This window comes from Ipomoea triloba, chromosome 8 (assembly GCF_003576645.1).
Source record: "Ipomoea triloba cultivar NCNSP0323 chromosome 8, ASM357664v1".
Taxonomy (NCBI): Eukaryota; Viridiplantae; Streptophyta; class Magnoliopsida; order Solanales; family Convolvulaceae; genus Ipomoea; species Ipomoea triloba.
In genome coordinates this window covers 10,136,156-10,156,028 of record NC_044923.1, presented here as the reverse complement: position 1 = coordinate 10,156,028, position 19,873 = coordinate 10,136,156, and the positions used below count along the sequence as shown (strand labels likewise).

At 31.3% G+C, this 19,873-nt stretch overlaps 1 protein-coding gene across 1 annotated transcript; it reads right to left on the bottom strand.

The window, feature by feature from the left end:
- Positions 1–1,074: 1,074 nt before the first annotated feature.
- Positions 1,075–13,355, bottom strand: LOC116027788 (epoxide hydrolase A-like). The gene is made up of 3 exons (XM_031269536.1): positions 12,845–13,355; positions 5,046–5,296; positions 1,075–1,526 (listed from the first exon to the last, which is right to left on the bottom strand). Exons 1-3 carry the CDS (start codon positions 13,307–13,309, stop codon positions 1,277–1,279), a joined length of 966 nt encoding a protein of 321 aa, XP_031125396.1. The 5' UTR covers positions 13,310–13,355; the 3' UTR covers positions 1,075–1,276.
- Positions 13,356–19,873: the final 6,518 nt, after the last annotated feature.

The following is a 19,873-nucleotide window of genomic DNA, read 5'->3' as shown; positions in this document are numbered from 1 at the left end:
ACTACATGCATGAAATAATAATAATAATAATAATATTATTATTATTATTATTATTATTATTATTATTATTATTATTAGTTGCAAAAAATTATAAACAAAGCCGCATGGAGTAGGTACCTCAACTATTTCGATAATGGCCCTAACTGCAATTGTCAGTTGCTTTCGATGTGAGCTACAAGGAGGCGCTACAAGGAGAAATCAATGATATAATGTAATGTTTAATTTAGAGTCATTTCCATTTTTGGTCTACTGTTATTGGGGCATTGCCAATTTTAGTTCACTTCATTAATTTTTGTCACATTACGGCCAGTCTTATTTAGTCTTTGCCACTTTTAGTCCACCGTTAAAATTTTTGTCAAATGGTCGTCCAAAACATAGGTATTTATGGTCTTTTCATGCTTTGTTCATCTTCTTGACCCTTTGTAGTGGTTTATCTTACACATTTTCATCCAATGAAGAGGTTCGGCGGAAGCCATGCGAGCCACATTACAAAGTCATGGCTTTCGCCAGACCTCTTCGTTGGATGAAAATGTGTAAGGAAGACCATTACAAAGAGTAAAGAAGATGATCAAAGCATGAAAAGATCAAAATTTTCCTATTTTGGACGGTTATTTGACGAAAATTTTAACGGTGGACTAAAAGTGGCAAAGACTAAATAAGACTGACCGTAATGTGGCAAAAATTAATGAAGTGGACTAAAATTGACAATGCCCCAATAACAATAGAACTAAAAATGGAAATGACTCTTTAATTTATATATGTTTCATCTTCTCCATCCTCATGCTTGAAAGAGGTATTTATGCTGGAAGGAGGGGATAAAAATTTGAAGGAAATAAGAGAGAAGAATCCCACATGGTGGCCAATTATGTGGATAAATGAGGAGAGAGAAGAAGGTGAACACCTTCTTCTCCCTTCCACGTGACACCGCAGACAAATGCCTAAATAGAGAGAAGAAGGTGTTGAAAACACCTTTCTTTTCCCTCCTTTGAACTTGTCAGTCTTTTTTTTATTTGATAAAGAAGGTAGTATGATTATCTTCTTCTCAAAAATCCTAACGATAATAAGGTAATTAGATTAGTACTTAACACATTTTGGTCCACCTTTTCATTCCTACACATTTTTGTCCAAATCCACAAAAAAATCAACAGCCCATTGAGCTCCTAACGGCAAACAAACACGTATTTTTAAAACATAAGATATAATCATCCCATTGTAGTCTGTATCAGGGTATGAAACATACAAATTATTATTCTTTCTTTCTTAATTAAGGTACATTTTAATGGAAGTTTTGGATGAAGTCGAGAATGTGGTTGTTGACTTCTTCAGGCTTTTCTTGGTTGATATAGTGAGCCACTCCTTCCATAACAACAACTTCTTGCAAATTTGGCACAATTTTCTTTAGACCACCTTCGTGTATCAGTTCTTTCACGCCTGGGAAGTGATAGGTTAAGTCTTGGTCTCCCACGATAAACTTAACCGGGACTTGAATTTGTGATCCACTCCAGGCTGCTGTAAGCTCCCAATTCCTGCAATATCATATTACAATCAATATAATTGATGGGTTTACTATATATGTTGAGGAGAGGTTGGTGAATGGTCAAGTTCAATGGCTCAGAGGATTTTCAGATAGAGTTTACTGTATGTTGAGCATAGGTCGGTGAATGGTCAAGTTCAGTGGTTAAGGGAATTTGCAGACGGAGGTTAGTGAAGGCTCAAGTCCAGCATCCTGCCTATCGAAAATGTTGCGGTATAAGGAAATAAAGTTGCGCCTTCACTGTGAGCTATAGCTTTTGGCGTAACAGTAAGCGTTTAATCCTAGCAAGTGGAATGAAAGCCAGATCATGGGTTCGAGGGAGAATTGTTTGGCAAAAGCCGATGAAGGGTCAAGTCCAACACCCTCCCTATCGAAAATGTGGTGATATAAAGAAATAAAGTTGAGCCTTCGCTGTGAGCTATAGCTTTTGGAGTTTTGGCGCAACAATAAGTATTTAATCCTAACAAGTGGTATCAAAGTCAGGTCACGGATTCAAGGGAGAATTGTTGGGCTAAGGCCGATATAGGGTCAAGCTCAGTACTCGTCCTAGGCAAATTATTGCATGGACCATGGTTCACACAGCTGTGTGGACTAAAAATAAAAAGTACATTATTTTTATACTGAAGGTACATTATTTTTGTATTGTAGATACATTATTTGACAGTATATATCAAATAATGTACCTTCAGTACAAAAATAATATACCCTAAAATAATGTACTTACAGTATAAAAATAATGTACCTTCAGTACAAAAATAATGTACTTTTTATTTTTGGTCCACACAGCTGTGTGGACCATGGTCCATGCAATAATGATTGCTCTTCCTATTGAAAATGTGGTGGTATAAGTAAATAAAGTTACATCTTTACCCGTAAGCTAAACTTTGGCATAGCTATAAACATTTTAGGGAAAATGGCACTTTTTCCCCCTAAGTTATGTGCATATAGCACTTTTTCTCCCTGAGTTATTAAAGTGGCAATTTTCCCCCATTAGTTATTTTAAATGTGGTAGTTTTTCTCCCTGAAATGTTAAATTGTCATTTTTGCCATTAAAAATAACTATTTCATTTATTTTTATTCTTCAACCAATTATATTACTGATATGTATGGAAGATTACGGTTAGATACAAACCTAATCGAACACCGTAGCAATTGAACTTAAAAAGTATGGACGGTTACGGTTACGATTCAGAACCGAAAAAATAAAATAAAATAATTGTTAAATTTAGACTATTTTTAAATAAGAAATAAAATTATAAAAATAAATAAATAAGTTTTGATTGACGGTTCAAAATCAAAATTGGATCCGAACCGTACTGATTTATCAAATAAGTGTTTGATCATTTTCACTAGATATGACTGTGGTTCAGTTCCGGTTCACGGTTCAACAATTATTTAATTTTATTTTTTCGATTGTGAATCGTAACCAGAACCGTTCATAATATTTCGGTATATTGCTACAGTGTTTGGTTAGGTTCGAACCGAATCGTGATCATCCATACATATACGTAATAATTTGTTGGAGAAGAAAAATAATGAAATAATTATTTTTAAGGGTAAAAATATCAATTTAACATTTCAGAGGGAAAAACTGTCACTTTAATAACATAGGGGAAAAAAGTGCTATATGCACGTAACATAAGGGTTTTCCCAACATTTTATCCAAAAACTAGGTTCATACTCATTTATTATATTCGGATTCCTAAGTTTGACAAATCTCAACCAATATATATTTTCAATAAAACAATAAAGTTGAACAATCAAATTAAACAAACCACGTAGTCATTATTGGCACAGTATTTACAATTTGATCAATTTTCTATTTTTGGTAACAATATTTTCAAGAATAAATTGATCACTTTGTAAAATATTTTCATACAGGCACGTGCATATTTAACATATAATACAACCACACATATATAGATTGTGCATATACTATATATTGCAATTTTATTAATTATATATGAAAAATTATTATACTTTTTCTAAATTATTATCCATTTGAAATGTAGTTACTCAATTTTTGTGTGATTATTATGCACGCGATAAGCTGGGCACAACAATGCTACAAACGCGTGAATCGCTTTAGAGATTTGTACATGATTGGGACCACAAAAAAACTTAATTTTGCAGTAAAAAAAAAAACCTCAAAAAACATGCCTTCCTATTTCTTTAAAATTTACCCTATAATTTTCTCACTGTGAATGCTCTAAGAAATTCAACTTTTTAAATAAGTCAGACATGCAACGGGAGGAATCAAATAGATAAATGGTATAAAAATTGAAAGACATACAATTTTTCTATTCTAAATTGATGAACAATGATTATCCGATAAAGATTTAACATGTAACGTTTCAAAATGACTAATAATTAATGGATGAAAAGTATGAATTTTTTAAATATTTAAATTTAACCATATGCTTTTTTTTTTTTTACGGTTCCATTTGTACGAGACCGTCTCACAAATTTTTATACATGAAATAGTTCGGGTCGGATCATATATAGAAATGTAATACTTATACTGAAAAATTTAATAAAAATAAAGAATAAAGTCTTTGTTACATATAAAGGAAATCATAATACTTTAATTTTGAGGAAAAATATAATACTTTTATATTTTGATATAAAAGTATTACATTTTTCATCAAAAGTATTTACATTTTTTCTTATAAGTAATGTGTTTCTTAGAAGGAAAAATGTAATACTTATGAGAAAAAATTTAATGCTTTTAAATCAAAATGTAAAAGTATTACATTTTTCTTGAAAAGTATTATAATTTGCCATATAAGTAACAAACATTTTGTTCTTGATTAGTATTATATTTTTCAGTATAAGTATTACATTTTCATCTATTAACCTAACTCATTTCATGAATAAGGATCCGTGAGACGATCTCACACAAGTTTTTGTCATTTTTTATAAATATATTTTTAATGAAAGCATGGTTGAAAAAATCGCTAGGCGCTCCTCAGGCGCTCGGGGAGCGCCTAGCGCCTAGGACGCCTAGGCGGGGATTAATCGGCGCCTAGGCGCCGATGTATTTTTTTATTATATTTTTTTCTTTTTAAAGATTTGTTTAGGTATTCTTACTTTTTTAAAGACTAATAATTATAAAGTATATAATAGTTTAATAGTTAATACTAAATTATTAAATATTAACCTAAAAATATCTAGAGTTTGTACAATTTAGTGTTATTTCGCTCAAAACGATGTTGTTTTGAGTGATATAACTCATTAAAATAAAGAACAATAGTTAATCGGCCGACTAGTCGGTGCCTAGGAGGTCTAGTCGGCGCCTAGAAGCCCTAGGCGGTTAGTGCTAAGCGGCCTAGGCGGAGCTTAGGCGGTTGCCTAGTCGGCCAACCGCCTAGACCACCATTTAAGTTGATACGCTAGGCGGTCGACCAACGCCTAGCGCCTAGGCGGGAATTAATCGGCACCTAGGCGGGATTTTTGCAACATTGAATGAAAGAAAAAAAAAATGGAAATAGTGGACAGATGCATATCGTACCTGTCCATATTGCGATAGTAGTTGAATCCTCCGGTGAAACCAGCGAGCCCAAACTTGGTAGCGTAATAGTTGATGTCTTGTTGGGTGAGCCAAGGAGGCAACGACACCGTTTCACCCCGTTTCTCGTACAATACTTTGGCTACACTTTGGTTGGGTATGCGAGGCGGCCTAGGATCTCGGTTTGTAAGAAACGCCTTGAATAGTGTTGCGGTGTCTACGCTTCCAAACACCTCTTCTGCTTCACCGGGTTGCTGTATATATATTCCACTATTCATATCAGTGAAAAATGTATATGGCTTATCATACTGGTTTAATAGACAGTATTTAGAATAAAAGATTAATATTCAAAATTCGATGACGACAATAGTACGGAAATTATGCTTAAAGTGGATCTTGTGGACGCTGACATTTAACTCGATTGACTTGTCTGCTAGCCAATTAAGTTACCATAATTTATATCCTCTCACGTCCAAACAACTATGTAAAAAATAAGTGCATTTGGGAGTTGGGACGTATATACTCTTCTTAGGCGGTATATATTGATTGGGTAAAAAAAAAATTTGGGTTGCATTGTATAACTAATATAATGAATAGTCTAACATGTCAAAGAGTAATATAATGTAATTAGTGGCACCCGGTGTCTCGATTTACACTCTCACATGGATGATGGGAGTGGATTTGAGCCTCAGTGGAGGCAATTGTAACAGAGTCAGTAGTATTCAAATTGTTTATTCAAGTGTTTGTTATATATATCAAAGACAACGGTTAAAAACTATTGTTTATTCAAGTGTTGTTGAAAATCACGCGCATAAAACTAGGAAGTCATGGAACTTTTATTCCTAGGATACATTTATCATTTTCTTTTTCATCCAAAAATTGTTCCCGGCGTTCAAATCCTCCTAGACGTGACCAAATATTATTAGTCCCATAATCAAATAAAAATTAAAAAATTTAATCACTTTCAAAATTAATAAAGATATTAAGAAGTAAAAAAAAAAAAAAATCAGAATGGTTATGGCCTATTTGGTAACATAGTTAGCTTATTAGTTAATTTTGACTTATTTGACCACTAATAACTGGTTGACTTGGTTAAATAGCTAATATAAGTGTTTGATTAATTAGCTTTTTATATCAGCTTATTGCTCCAAAACACTAAAATTCAAAAAGTTACTCCAAATAGTTCTTTTGATCAACTTTTTTAAAAATGTCATTTTACATGTAATCAGTTATCAACTACCTGCTAATTTACTAAACATATTTCTACAATCAACTAATGCTATCAACTAATCAAACATACTAACTCAATTAGCTAACAACTACTTACCAAACACATCCTATATACTACAAGCTGGTATTTTACCCATATGGGGTGTTAATGGCCGGTTGTTATGTCATGGACCCATGTCCACCTTGCAAGGTGGACCCTGATTCATAATTTTAGAATCCTGTGTTCATAATTTTAGAACTTTGTGTTCACAATTACAGAACTCTATATTTACAATTTCATAACTCTATATTTACAATTTCATAACTCTATATTCAATAGTCTAACACAATTTTTGAATCTATATAACAAAATCGTGAATATAGAATTCAAAAATTATGAATATTGCGTAATGTAATTTTGTATATTGAAATCTAAAATTCTGAATATAAAGTTCTAAATTAAATTATGAACATAGAGTTCTAAAATTGTGAAGATGAAGTTCTAAAATCGTGAACATAAACACGGGTCCAACTTACAAGATTGACCCGGGTCTATAGTATAATTTGCCGTTAACCCACAAATAATTGGTAGAATTATGCGAAGTGGTGTCCATTATAGATTACTAGAGCAGATTGGGCAGCGTATGACGGTATGAGTTGTGATAATGTATCACTACCAGCAAAGTATTTGTCAATTTAATAATGGACTACAAATCTCTAAAGATTTCATTTCTTCCACCAAACGGTCCAACAAATATTTCTATATTACAATTAAAAGGTCATGCGTGCACTCATGCTACTAGAATACATATTTTCCATCAAGTCTTTTAACTCCCTCTCCCAACGTGCATGCGTTTATAATTTAATTTTTATAATATATATATATATATATATAGATATATATATATTAATTCTTCTGAATAAAATATTATTTAAAAATTTTATTAAACAAAAACAAATTGGATTTAATTTTTCTTTTTAAAAAAGAAAGGTAAAAGAAAAATATATGAAGAATTAATTCAACCCAAAAAATAATATATAAGGCACACAAAATGAGTTAGGGTGTTAGATGGATTACTATTTTTTTTTTTTTATTATTTCTGAGTAACCAGGAAAATCTGCCGTCGTTACTCGAGAGTATAGATTAAGTAAACCATGCCTTAAGACTCAAGCCGGTAAAAGACTACAAGAAGGTAAATCAACTTAGGTTAACCAAAGCTAACCAGGTCAAACCATGAAAGCCAATAATAAATCACTCGTACTAGGAGTAGTACTTGTAACATTACGATTATTATTAGGCAAAAACTTGTGTGAGACCGTCTCACGGGTCTCAATCCGTGAGACGGGTCGGATCTTTTATTACACGGGTAAATCACATGCCATCCACGCACAATCTCACGGTCCTTGTTTCTCCCTATGTTCCTGCTACAGACAATTTCTTCCCAGATCGATCGACTTCGGATTTCTCCCATCTCCTCCTCCTTCGCTACTGCTGATAACATTTGCAATCTATTGAATGCGACAGCGCCGATTGGCGATGATGGGGAAGAAGGAACTGATGATTGGGTAGGCTCTGGATTCTATGTTGAGTTTAGAGGGAAGGGATTCTTGAGAGTTTTTGTGAACTTGATGATGAAGATGGCCATTAATGGAAATGGTAGGAAGGTGGTGAAGAGGATTAATGATGAGATTATTGAGATCTTTGCCATTTTTTCTCAACTTTTGAGTGCAGTGCAGTGTATGAATACTTTTATATCCTTGTGTTTGTTTCACTTTTTGAGTTAAAACCTTATTCTCAGCCCATCATATTACAAGAAATGATTGATATATTTAATACTTTAAGCATTAAATATAATACTTTATAGTTTAAATGTAATACTTCAAAACACAAATATAATAATTAATACTTTAAACATTAAATATAATACTTTATACCATAAATGTAATATTTCATAGCACAAATATATAATCAATACTTTAAGGCTCATATATAATACTTTATAGCTTAAATGCAATACTTCATAACACAGTTTAAGTTAGTTATATTTAATACTTTAAACATTAAACACAATACTTTATAGCCTAAATATAATACTTCATAGCTCAAATCTAGTACACAGTTTAAGGTAGATATATTTAATACTTTAAACCTTATACAAAATACTTTATAGCCTAAATGTAATATTTCATAGCACTAATCTAGTATACAGTTTAAGATAGATATATTCAATACTTTAAGCCTTAAACACAATACTTTATAGTCTAAATATAATACTTCATAGCACTAATCTAGTACACAGTTTAAAGTAGATATATATAATACTTTAAGCATTAAACATAATACTTTATAGGCTAAATTTAATACTTCATAGCACTAATCTAGTACACAGTTTAAGATAGATATATTTAATACTTTAAGCGTTAAACACAATACTTTATAGTCTAAATGTAATACTTCATAACACTAATCTAGTACACAGTTTAAGGTAGATATATTTAATACTTTAAGTCTTAAACACAATACTTTATAGTCTAAATGTAATGCTTCATAGCACTAATTTAGTGCACAGTTTAAGTTAGATATATTTAATACTTTAAGTCTTAAATACAATACTTTGTAGTCTACATGTAAAATGTAATAAAAATGTATGAATATAAACGAGTTTACTATATTTTGTAAAAATGTATTAAAAATTTGCATTTGTATTCTTAGATAAGTGAGATGAGTTTTAATTGCCTATTAATTTGGAAAAAGGTTGTTGTTCATTAAGCCCAGTATATACAGTTAGGTTGATTTGTTTGACTCTCCGCAGCGACCAACTAGCTAATTAGTTACAATACCATGATCCAAATTATATAGACCCGACCCGTCTCACGAATTGTGACCCGTGAGACGGTCTCACACAAGTGTTACCCTTATTATTAATATAATATAATAATTCATCTTTTAAAGTATTATTAACTAATTCAATTCACAATATTCAAAGATAACGATATAACTATATTAGGCATATATACTATATGATATAAAATTTGATACAAATAAATTTTTATACTAATGAGTTATTTTCACTTCAATCCCCATAATGATATATCTATACTGAATCCTTAACTTTCAACGTAAGAACATTTAATTCTTAGCTATAATGGTAGTGCCACATTTAGTTTTTTATTAAAATTTTCCTTCCACTGCTAAATGTAATGGTAAAAGATTAATTTTTCTCATCTTCAAATTCAAATTTGGATATGAAGAAGAAGATTGTAAATTTATGTATTTATTTGTATATAGGAATTAATTTCACTTTTTTTCTCACGACTTTTGAAGTGTTATCACTTTTGGTGAATAATTTTAAATTTTTTTAATCTTGGTGCCTAACTTTGTTATTTTTATCAGTTTTGATCTTTTCGACCAAATTGACAGCGAAGTGTTGTCTGATTTTATATTTTAAGAGCAAAATCGTCATCCCAAGGAAAGATCTTCAATATGTAAACAAAAGAAAAATCATATTAAGAGAAAAGAAGAGTTTGCCAATTGTTGACGCTATAAATCTTATAAATTTGTGTCTAGTTTCTGCTCGTCTTTCACATTATTCATTCTCATCGATCAAACACCTAAAGATATTATTTTACAGTGATTTTGTTTAGATATTGAAGATGTTTCCTTGGGATGACAATTTTACCCCTAAAAATATAAAATCCAGCAACATTTCACCATCAATTTAACCGAAATGATTAAAATTGATAAAAACAACAAAGTTAGACACCAAAATTAAAAAAATTTTAAATCGTGTACCAAAAGTGAGAATTTCAAAAATCATGGACTAAAAGTGAAATTAATTCTTTACATAAGGTATTGGAAAAGGACAATGACATCTTGCCCAAGCTAGAGCCTAGATATTAAATTACACTGATGTTACGTTGATTCTTCATTGTACTATATATATGTGGCCTAAAACAAGAAAGTTGCAGAAAGGATTACCACTCAATTAACATTAACAAATGACATTACTTTATCCAAAAGCATACACTTATACAGTGTTTGTTAGACTTGTTAAATTATTAAAAAGAATATGCATTAAAATATTAGAATGAAGAGTTGCGTTGAAGCTTATTGAAATAATTTCATTAATAAATAAAAAAATGTCACTTTAATTTAAATTGTCTTTATAAATCGCTTTGAATTATACTATCTTCATTTTCTTCTCTTTATAAAGTGATTTTTTAACCTTTATTTTTATTGTTTGCAAAATACGTAGTAACTTTTTAAACACAATTCTAATAGAACTAATTAACTAAATGACAAAAAATAGTCACTATAATTTGTAGACAATTGAAATATGAAAAGTGATTATGAATATAATCTAAGATTGGAAAATGTTTTTTTAATAAAAAATAATAAAGGTAAAATAATCTTTTCCTTTTATTTGATGTTTAATTGATTTTTATATATACCTTTAATTTTAGGTTGTGGCTCTGTTTGGCAGAGTTTATTTAGGAGCTTATAGCTTATTTTAAGTTACTATAAGCTATAAACTCTGTTTGATAATATTCTCAAAATAAGCTAGTAGCTTAAAATAAGAGCTTATTTTGAAACGCTACTTGGGGTAACTTTTCAAAATAAGCTAGTAGTTTTTTAACTTTTTTCCATCTTTATCCTTATTATTTTAAATAAATGACATCATTTACCCCTCTCAATTAAAACCCTTTTGACATTTTCTTTTCATTATGTTTGGTTGTAATTTCAGTTTGATATTTATGTTTGAACATTAATTTTTGTATGAACTAATCTTATGAATTATAAATATTTTTTTTACGTTATATATTTTCAAATATATGTTCTTACTTTATATTTTATTTAAATATATTGATTTCATTATTTTATATTTTAATATATAAACAAATCTATTTAAATTTAAAATTATTTAAATTGTATGAAGATGTCCTTTTTAGTCTTTTTATATTTATCAGCTTATCAAAAAGCTAATTTTACCAAACACTTTTAAGCATAACAGCTCTTCAGATTTCAGCTTCGAGCTTATAGCTTTTCAATTTTCAGCTACTTTTCAACTTTCAGCTATCTTTTCAGCTAGGTTTGCCAAACATAGCCTGTATATTTTTGATAGAGTTGAATTTTCCTATTTATTATGATATATATATAGAAAATGGATCAAATGCGAAACACCGCTTAGGTAAAATATCCGGATTAATTATATTCACTGATATTGTCAAAATCAACTGTTCAGAATGAACATAAATTTTAAAAAATAAACGCGGTGACATTATGATGATTTTGCGTATTATTGAAAGCGCTTAAGATGCGTACTTTCAAAGCTTAAGGTGTATCATTTTAACACTTAAGGTGCATCAGTTATACTTAGGGGTGGGAATAGGCCAGGCCCCTTCATAGGGGCCTACGGCCTGACCTAGCCTATTTAATAAAAAGGCCAGGCCTAGGCCTAATTAGAAGCCTATTTAGTTAAATAGGCCTAGGCCTATATTTAAAAGTCTAGCCTACAAGCCCGCAGGCCTAGCCTATTTATATATATTATAATATTTATATTTAATATTTAATTATTATATATTACATTTTATGTCTAATATATTTATATATATATAATTTAACCCCACTATATATATATATATATATATAAAACCTACAACCCTAATTCCCAATACCCAAATCCCAAATACGACTTACTAATTAGTAAACACTGTTAGATATTACTAGTTACTATTGCTATTATGCTAAATTGCTAATAATTAGTATTACTAATTACTAGCAATAATTCTGCTAGTCGTTTAGTGTTTACAGTTTACTAGCAATGAGTAAAGTAGTAATACTAATGTAATATGAGCCTACTAGTAATTGATTGCAGGATTTATAGATTTGTAGTAATACTACTAATTAGTAAACAATGCATTGTTGAATTTTGTATTACGAACTTTTACTTATTAAACTTGTGATGTTGGGTATTGTATTATGAAATATGAACTTATGATTTTGTCATTCATTATGAAATATGAACTTAGGTATTTTTTGTAATTTTTTTACAGGAATACTTTAAAAGGCTTTAAAATGTAGGCCTTAAATAGGTTCAAGGCCTATTTAAATAGGCACAAAGCCTAGGATCTATTTTGAAGCCTTTTTGAAGGTCTATATGTTAAATAGGCTTTTAAAAAGGCTTCAGGTCATGCCAGGCCAACTGTAGGCTCAGGCTTGAGCCTAAAAAAAAAGCCTACATACAGGCTTAGGCCCAGGCCCAGGCTTTAGATTTTCATAGCAGGCCCAGGCCTAATTTTGTAAAGCCCGGCTCGGCTTAGCCTATTTCCACTCCTAGTTATACTATTGAAAACTTAAGGTGCCTAATTGTAAAACTTAAAGTGCGTCATTTTAACACTTAAAAGGTGTGCTATTTTAATACTAAATGTGTGCGAGTTTCGCACTTAATTGGTGCATAAGTTCTAGACTTATGGTACGTCATTTTAACACTTAAGGTGCCCCATTTTTAACATTGAAGGTACACTATTTTAACACTTAACAAGTTTAGCCCATATCAAAAAATAAAAAATTAAAAAGTATATAAAAGAATTACCTGAAATCTGCAAATGTAAAAGTCATCACCAAACGCCTCCCTCATATTCTCCAAAGGCTTCCTCGTAGGATGTCTAGGACTAAGCGCAACACTCATGTTGACCAAAGCCTTGATCCGATCAGGTCGGAACATGGAGAATTGCCAGGCGATGATGGCGCCCCAATCGTGGCCCACCAGGAAAACCTGGGGCAGTTGAAGAGCATCCAGCAACGCCACCACATCTCCGACTATGTGGAACACGGAGTAGGTGTCGGCGCTGGGCGGCGCGTCCGTGTCCCCGTAGCCTCGCAGGTCGGGGGCGATCGCCCGGTAGCCTTTAGACGCTAAGTAAAGCATTTGGTGGCGCCACGTGTACCACAGCTCCGGGAATCCGTGTAGAAATAACACGGCGGGGCCGTCGCCGATCTCCGCCACGTGCATGTTGATGCCGTTGACGGAGACTGTATTATGCTGTATTTTTTCCATTCCTTTAATTTGCAAGTATGTAATTAAGGTGAGAAAAGAAATTCTATCTTTTCCTTTGTTTGGGGTTTGCTTGTGTGTATACGTATTTATATATAGGAAAATCGTAGGTATACTTCATGGGAAATAATTTTGGAAAAAGTGTCAAATAGGCCACTGAACTTATTGCTTTTGTGCAATTGGGCCATTGAACTTAAAAAGTGTGCAATTCAACCATCAAACCAACAAAATTTGTGCAATTGGACCATTTTTAGAAAAATTTTCTGGTAAAATCCAATTATATTACTAACATAAATGTATTGAGAGTGGCATTTTCTTCTACCATATTAGTTGGGAGTCAATATTGAAATGTTTTTAACTCAAATTGAATTAAAAAATTTTGTAAAAATGACCCAATTGCACAAATTTTGCTTGTTTGATGGTTGAATTGCACACTTTTTAAGTTCAATGGCCCAATTGCACAAAAGTGATAAGTTCAGTGGCTTATTTGACACTTTTTCCAATAATTTTTGTTGGGTGAAAAAAAAAAGAATAAAATTATAGACCACCATTATATCATGGGCCATAGCCCACTTTGCATCCTAGGCAATATAATGGCTCTTGTAAGTTCATTAAATATATTGTTCAGCCAAAGAACTTGTAGTCTAGTGGCATCCGATTTACACTCCCACATGAAAGGGATAAGTTATATTCGTACTAGTTTCTCATGTGGAACCATGGTGAAAAATATCCAGAATCCGCTAGTTCAATTGGACATGTAGGTTATATTCGTACTAGTTTCTCATGTGGAACCATAGAAGGAATTCAATCACTACTAATTGGTATCTTTATTTATGCATCAATGACAATAGATGCATTCGCCATAGTTTTAGCATTACACCAAACCCGTGTCAAATATATAGCTGATTGGGCGCTCTAGCCAAAACGAATCCTATTTTGGCAATTACCTTCTCCATTACTATGTTCTCATACGTAGGAATACCCCCGTTAGCCGGCTTTTGTAGCAAATTCTATTTACTTCCTAGCCCCAGTGGGAGTAGTGTGACATTTACCAATCCTTAAATTCGGTAATAATAAAGAGACAAAGCGCCACTTCTGTCCCTGTTCCAGCTGGAGCAGCCGAAATGCTGCTAGTGGGGGATTGGGGTTCTCTCCCTATAGTAGGGAGAACCGCCTTGGTAGTCGCATAAATGTCTACTAGTTTACGCTTACGATTTTTCATCTTTTTCATCATTCAACAATATTCGTCTTTTCAAGGATCCATAATGAGACTATTTAAAAAATGCATTGACATTATGATAATTTTGTGTAAATAGATTAATTTTATGACTCTTTCCAAATTAAGGGTCTTTCCGAAATTTTACGGCTCTTTCCGAGAGTAGTCACCTTAGGTGCTTAAAACCTTTCCTTCCAGAAGGAATAGCTTCTCTCGATCAATAGTTATTGCGTGGACCACGGTCAAAAAGGATGTAATTTTGCTTAGTTTTATTTTTTTCACACACCCAACTGCAACAATAACTCATAATGTACATTATTTTAAAACATAATGTACATTATTCTAAAGCATAATGTATATTATTTTAAAACATAATATACATTATATTAGCTCAGATGTTTCATTATTCTAATTAACATGTAATGCATATTATTTTAACACATAATATACATTATTTTAACACGTAATATACATTATTCTAAAACATAATATACATTATTTTTACTCATAATATTTACAACAATATTTTAGACCGTGGTCCACGTAATAATTTGCCTCTCTCTCGATCCGGACAGCACAACCGGTGCTCAAATAGCACCCCTAGCGGTGCTTATTCTTAATTCAAGAGGGAAGTAGGAATTAAAGCACAAAAGTGCTTAATTATCCATGCACTAGAATAAGCATAAAATGCTTAATCAACAAAACTTAATCGTTTGTGAAGAACAAAACTTAATCATTAATTAAGCTCCATACTACCTTTTGGGAAGAAGAAAACTTAATCATTAAGCTCCATACAACTTCTCATATTTTCCAATTTTAAATAGGTGTCTTTAATAATTAATTTCTTATTCATACATTAACTATTTTAAATATATAATATACCAATTTTTATCTCACTATAAAAATTTAAATTCACTTTAACCCGACCTAATCACCTAAATCAGAAAATAAATCTCACATATATTTATACCACAAAATAACTATTTTTTATCTAAAATTTCCAACAATTACATAGTGAGTAGTTACAAGGCCATACTGCCGGCCAATAGGCGTAAGTATACATGCAGATATTTCCGCACACATGCTGATAAAATTCTTGTATCATTTGCTTCTCTAATCTTGTCATCTTGTATATGGTGTGTAGATCTTTTCTATGCATTTTTCTTCTACTAATTTGTTTCTTTGGAAAATGCAATTACAGTCCTGACTAAACAGAGAATTTTACTAGTATTTAATTGTTTAATGTCACCACAGAACTAAAGTTTATTGGGAAAAATAGTTAATAGCGTCCAAAACTTTATATAAAAAAATTAATTAATCTCTTAAATTTTTTATTAAAACATCCACATTTTGTCTTAGTATTGTTGTGACATGACCATTTTTTATCCTCCTTCAACAAAATCGTTAAAATGACATTAAATACAAGGGCATTTTGATCTTTTTTTAACAAAGTAAGTTGATCCGTTATATTTTTATTTTTATTTTTTGAAAAAAATCGCTATTTGAAGACCAAAATGGTCATGCCACAATAATACTAGGACCAAAATGAGATGTTTTGAAAAAAAAGGGACTAAAAATAAAATGACGCTTATAAATCTAGGACCAAAAATGGAATTAACTTTTTTCGTGTATTAAATCTCACCAAAAAGCTTCGTTCGTCCCACAACTATTTTTTTTTAAATAGCTTTTCTTATTCACTTTATTTTGCTTAGAATTATTGCATTGATCCATGCCTGATTGTGTTGAGCTTAACCAAATAATAAAAATCTTGGTTGGACCTAATGCACATCCTCTGATTTTTTTCTTTATTTTTTTAGTTCAATTTATATTTAAAAATTTATGTATTTATTTTTATTGTAATAAGTTACAAGAAAAAATTTAGGAATAAGGTTCAAATTGACCATTGAACGAAACGTGAAAGGGCAATTTGATTACTGAACGGAAAAAAGTGCAATTAAACTACTCAACACTCTAAATGTATGCAATTTCACCTGATAGTAGGATAACATTGTATCTAGCAGGTTGCATATTGACGTGGACAATTACTTGACATTTTTTAAAATTTCCTTTTCATTTCTTCTTTTTATTTTTGAAAACCCTTTTCTAACATAAAATTTGTTGCAGTATATATTCAGTTTTTTTTTTGTTTTTGTTTTTGTTTTGAAAGATATATATTCAGTTTATAATTTATATAATAAGTAAGATGTTAATAAATAGAACGAAATAGGATCCTCTTGCTAGTGCACTACTTTGGAGCTTAAGTAAAAGGTGAACAAAACACTACTTTTAGTACTTTGGTGCTAAAGCATCTCTTCACAGTGTACTTCCTATCATTACAATATGTAAAAAGAATCTACTGCAGCCTAGATCTTTTGAATGAACATATACACCCTTCAAATATTTTTCAGCGAACCAAATGGGCTGTAAAAAATTGAAACTGCAAATTGATAAAGCTACAAACTAATAAACTTAAATCTGATGAAACCCAAAGCAACAATGAACCAAATAGGAATTTCAGACGTGATTTGAGAATTTTACATTTGATTTGGGGATTTCTGATTGAAGTTTCTTTTTTTTTTTTTTTTTGAAAGAATGATTGAAGCTTAGTTGGCTTAATTTGCCTAGTACATGGTAGAAGAAAGAGTAAAGAGAGAAAGGAAAGGACCAGGTGTGTACTACAACAAATTTTATGCAAGAAAATGGTTTTCAAAAAAAAAAAAAAAAAAGAAAAAAAAAAAAAAAAAATGAAAAGGAAAAAAAAAAAAAAAAAAGAATGTGAAGTCATCTTCCAAATCATTTTCCATGTCAACATGCAACCTACTACATGGAGTGTTAACCTTCTATCAAGTGAAATTGCATACATTTGGAGTGTTGAGTGGCTTAATTGCATTTTTTTTTGTTCAATGACCAAATTGCACATTCACATTTTGTTCAATGGCAAATTTGAACCTTATTCCAAAAATTTATTGGATTAATATTTGATGCATTGACGGTGTATCGATGCTATACACCCGCGGTGAAGGAGAAGATGTCACATCATTAAAAAACAAAATCAATATTAACCGGATTCTTTTTTGCAAAATATCTAAGATTTGTATTTTATATTAGGAAACTTTTTTATTTCTAATTAACAAAATATATCTACTTTCCTAAACATATTTATTACTTAATTATTATATATCTAATTTCCTACATATTTTTTATTATTAGATACATTATTAGTGATTAACATGGTTGAAAATATCGCTAGGAGCTTGGGGAGCGCCTAGCGCCTAGGACGCCTAGCCGGGGATTAATCGGCGCCTAAGCGTCTGTGTATTTTTTTTATTTTATTTTTTATTTTTTTAAAATTTGTTTAAGTATTTTTAATTTTTTAAAGACTAATAATTATAAATTATATAATACTTTAATAGTTAATATTAAAATATTAAATATTAACCTAAAAAATATCTAAAGTTTGTACAATTTAGGATTATTTCGCTCAAAACAATGTTATTTTGAGTGAAATAACCCATTAATAAAAAAGAACAATAGTTAATCGACCGACTAGAAGGCCTAGTCGGTCTAGTCAACGCCTAGGCGGTCAGCGCCTAAGCGGCTTAGGCGGTGCTTTGGCGGCCTAGGCGGAGTTTAGACGGCCTAGGCGGTTGCCTAGCCGGCCAGCCGCCTAGACCACCATTTAATGTGATACGCTAGGCGGCCGACCAGCGCCTAGCGCCTAAGCGGGGATTAATTGGCGCTTAGACGGGATTTTTGCAACACTGGTGATTAACAATATACACTACCGATATATTTTGTTAAATTAGTATAATTAAATCTCTTAATTAACATTAAATTAGTATAATTAAGAATTGAACTGACTTTCTAAATTATTATATTTATAATTAAGAATTCTTTAATTTTAATTTTAAAAAAAACATCTGATTTCCTATATCTATTTAAACTCCTAAATCTATTTAAACCCCTAAACTCCTAAATCTATTTGAACTCCTAAACTCTTAAATTAAAAGTTTAGTATTAAAAAAATATTTTAAAATGCCAACTCACCATCCATGTAAGCATACAACCTGATGAAATGGAAGGTAACCTGCTATCAGGTGAAATTGCATTCATTTGGAGTGTTCAGTGGCCTAATTGTAATTTTTTTTCATTCAGAGGCCTAATTGCACTTTGAGGTTACGTTCAGTGGTCAATTAAATAAAAAGACAGTAAGCTTATATAGTGCAGTTGGTAGAGCACAAGGCTCTTAACCTTATGGTTATGGGTTTGAGGCCCATGATGGCTGTTTTTTTTTTTTTTTCTTTTACCTCCTACAAGTATTTTGCCCTTAAAAATCTTATTCCAACGGCAGGGACGCAAAGTGTATAGACCCTATGTCGAAGGGATAGTGCATTTTTTTTTTTTAAAAAAAAGTATTATTTTTTCTTTAATATTTTGAAAAGAAGGTGGTGGCAATGACCGCTTTCATTTCAGACCCTCGATCGTCTCCCTCTTAAATGAAGGTGGCAACTATGATTATCACCTCGTTTTAGTTTGTCCAAATTTGGACGACAATTGGCATTGTTGTGTAATAAATAATTAAAATTTTTAAAACAACCATGGTTTTCTATTTTGTACAATTGTGAAAGGAGATATCCTACATTTGGTGGTTGTATTAAAAAGAATTCAAAATTTTTTCAAAAACAAAATGTTTTAAAAAAAGAAAGTCTTAATATAATGAAGTTTACAAAATAAAGCATTCTTTTACTCCTCTAGTTGTTTTGATTTATGGAACAATACAATAGTTTAAGATCTAGTTCAAAAGATCAATTTTTTTTTTGTTAAAAGCTGTATTTGTATTAGATTGAATCTGTACTACAGAATAGACTTAGTTCAATATCTAAAGACGAAGACTCAAGAACACACAAAGGAGTAAACCAAATAAGAAGACACAAGATCAAGAGATGAACCAGGTGACAAGACTATCTTAAAAAGCAGTCGAGAACAATTAATCTGTTAGAACAAAATACGGAAGAACATCTATAAATATCTGGCATTTCTTAATCAGAAGCGATGAAGACTCTCCAAGATTTACATTGAGAAATCCAAATTGGTTTTCAAGATTCCTTCTTCCAACAGAGTTTAAAAGGAGCAGCTTTTTGGATTACATCTCCATTCAAGTTGAATTAGATGCTATGATGATTTTGGGCTGGAAACAACAATAGTGTACTCGGGAGAGCAGCAACTTGACAAGATAGGGAGATTTGTCACCACCTCTTCATGAAACTTCAACGCACTTGGAAGGCTGGGGATCACCTGTGAAATTGAAGTGTTCGATCGTATCAATTTTTTGCATGGAGAAGTCGGGTGTC

Coding starts and splice junctions, on each gene's coding strand:
- LOC116027788 (XM_031269536.1), bottom strand. CDS start 13,309: ATGGAAAAAATACAGCATAATACAGTCTCCGTCAACGGCATCAACATG. Junction 5,297..12,844: donor TTTACATTTGCAGATTTCAG/GTAATTCTTTTA, acceptor ATATATATACAG/CAACCCGGTGAAGCAGAAGA. Junction 1,527..5,045: donor TACTATCGCAATATGGACAG/GTACGATATGCA, acceptor ATGATATTGCAG/GAATTGGGAGCTTACAGCAG.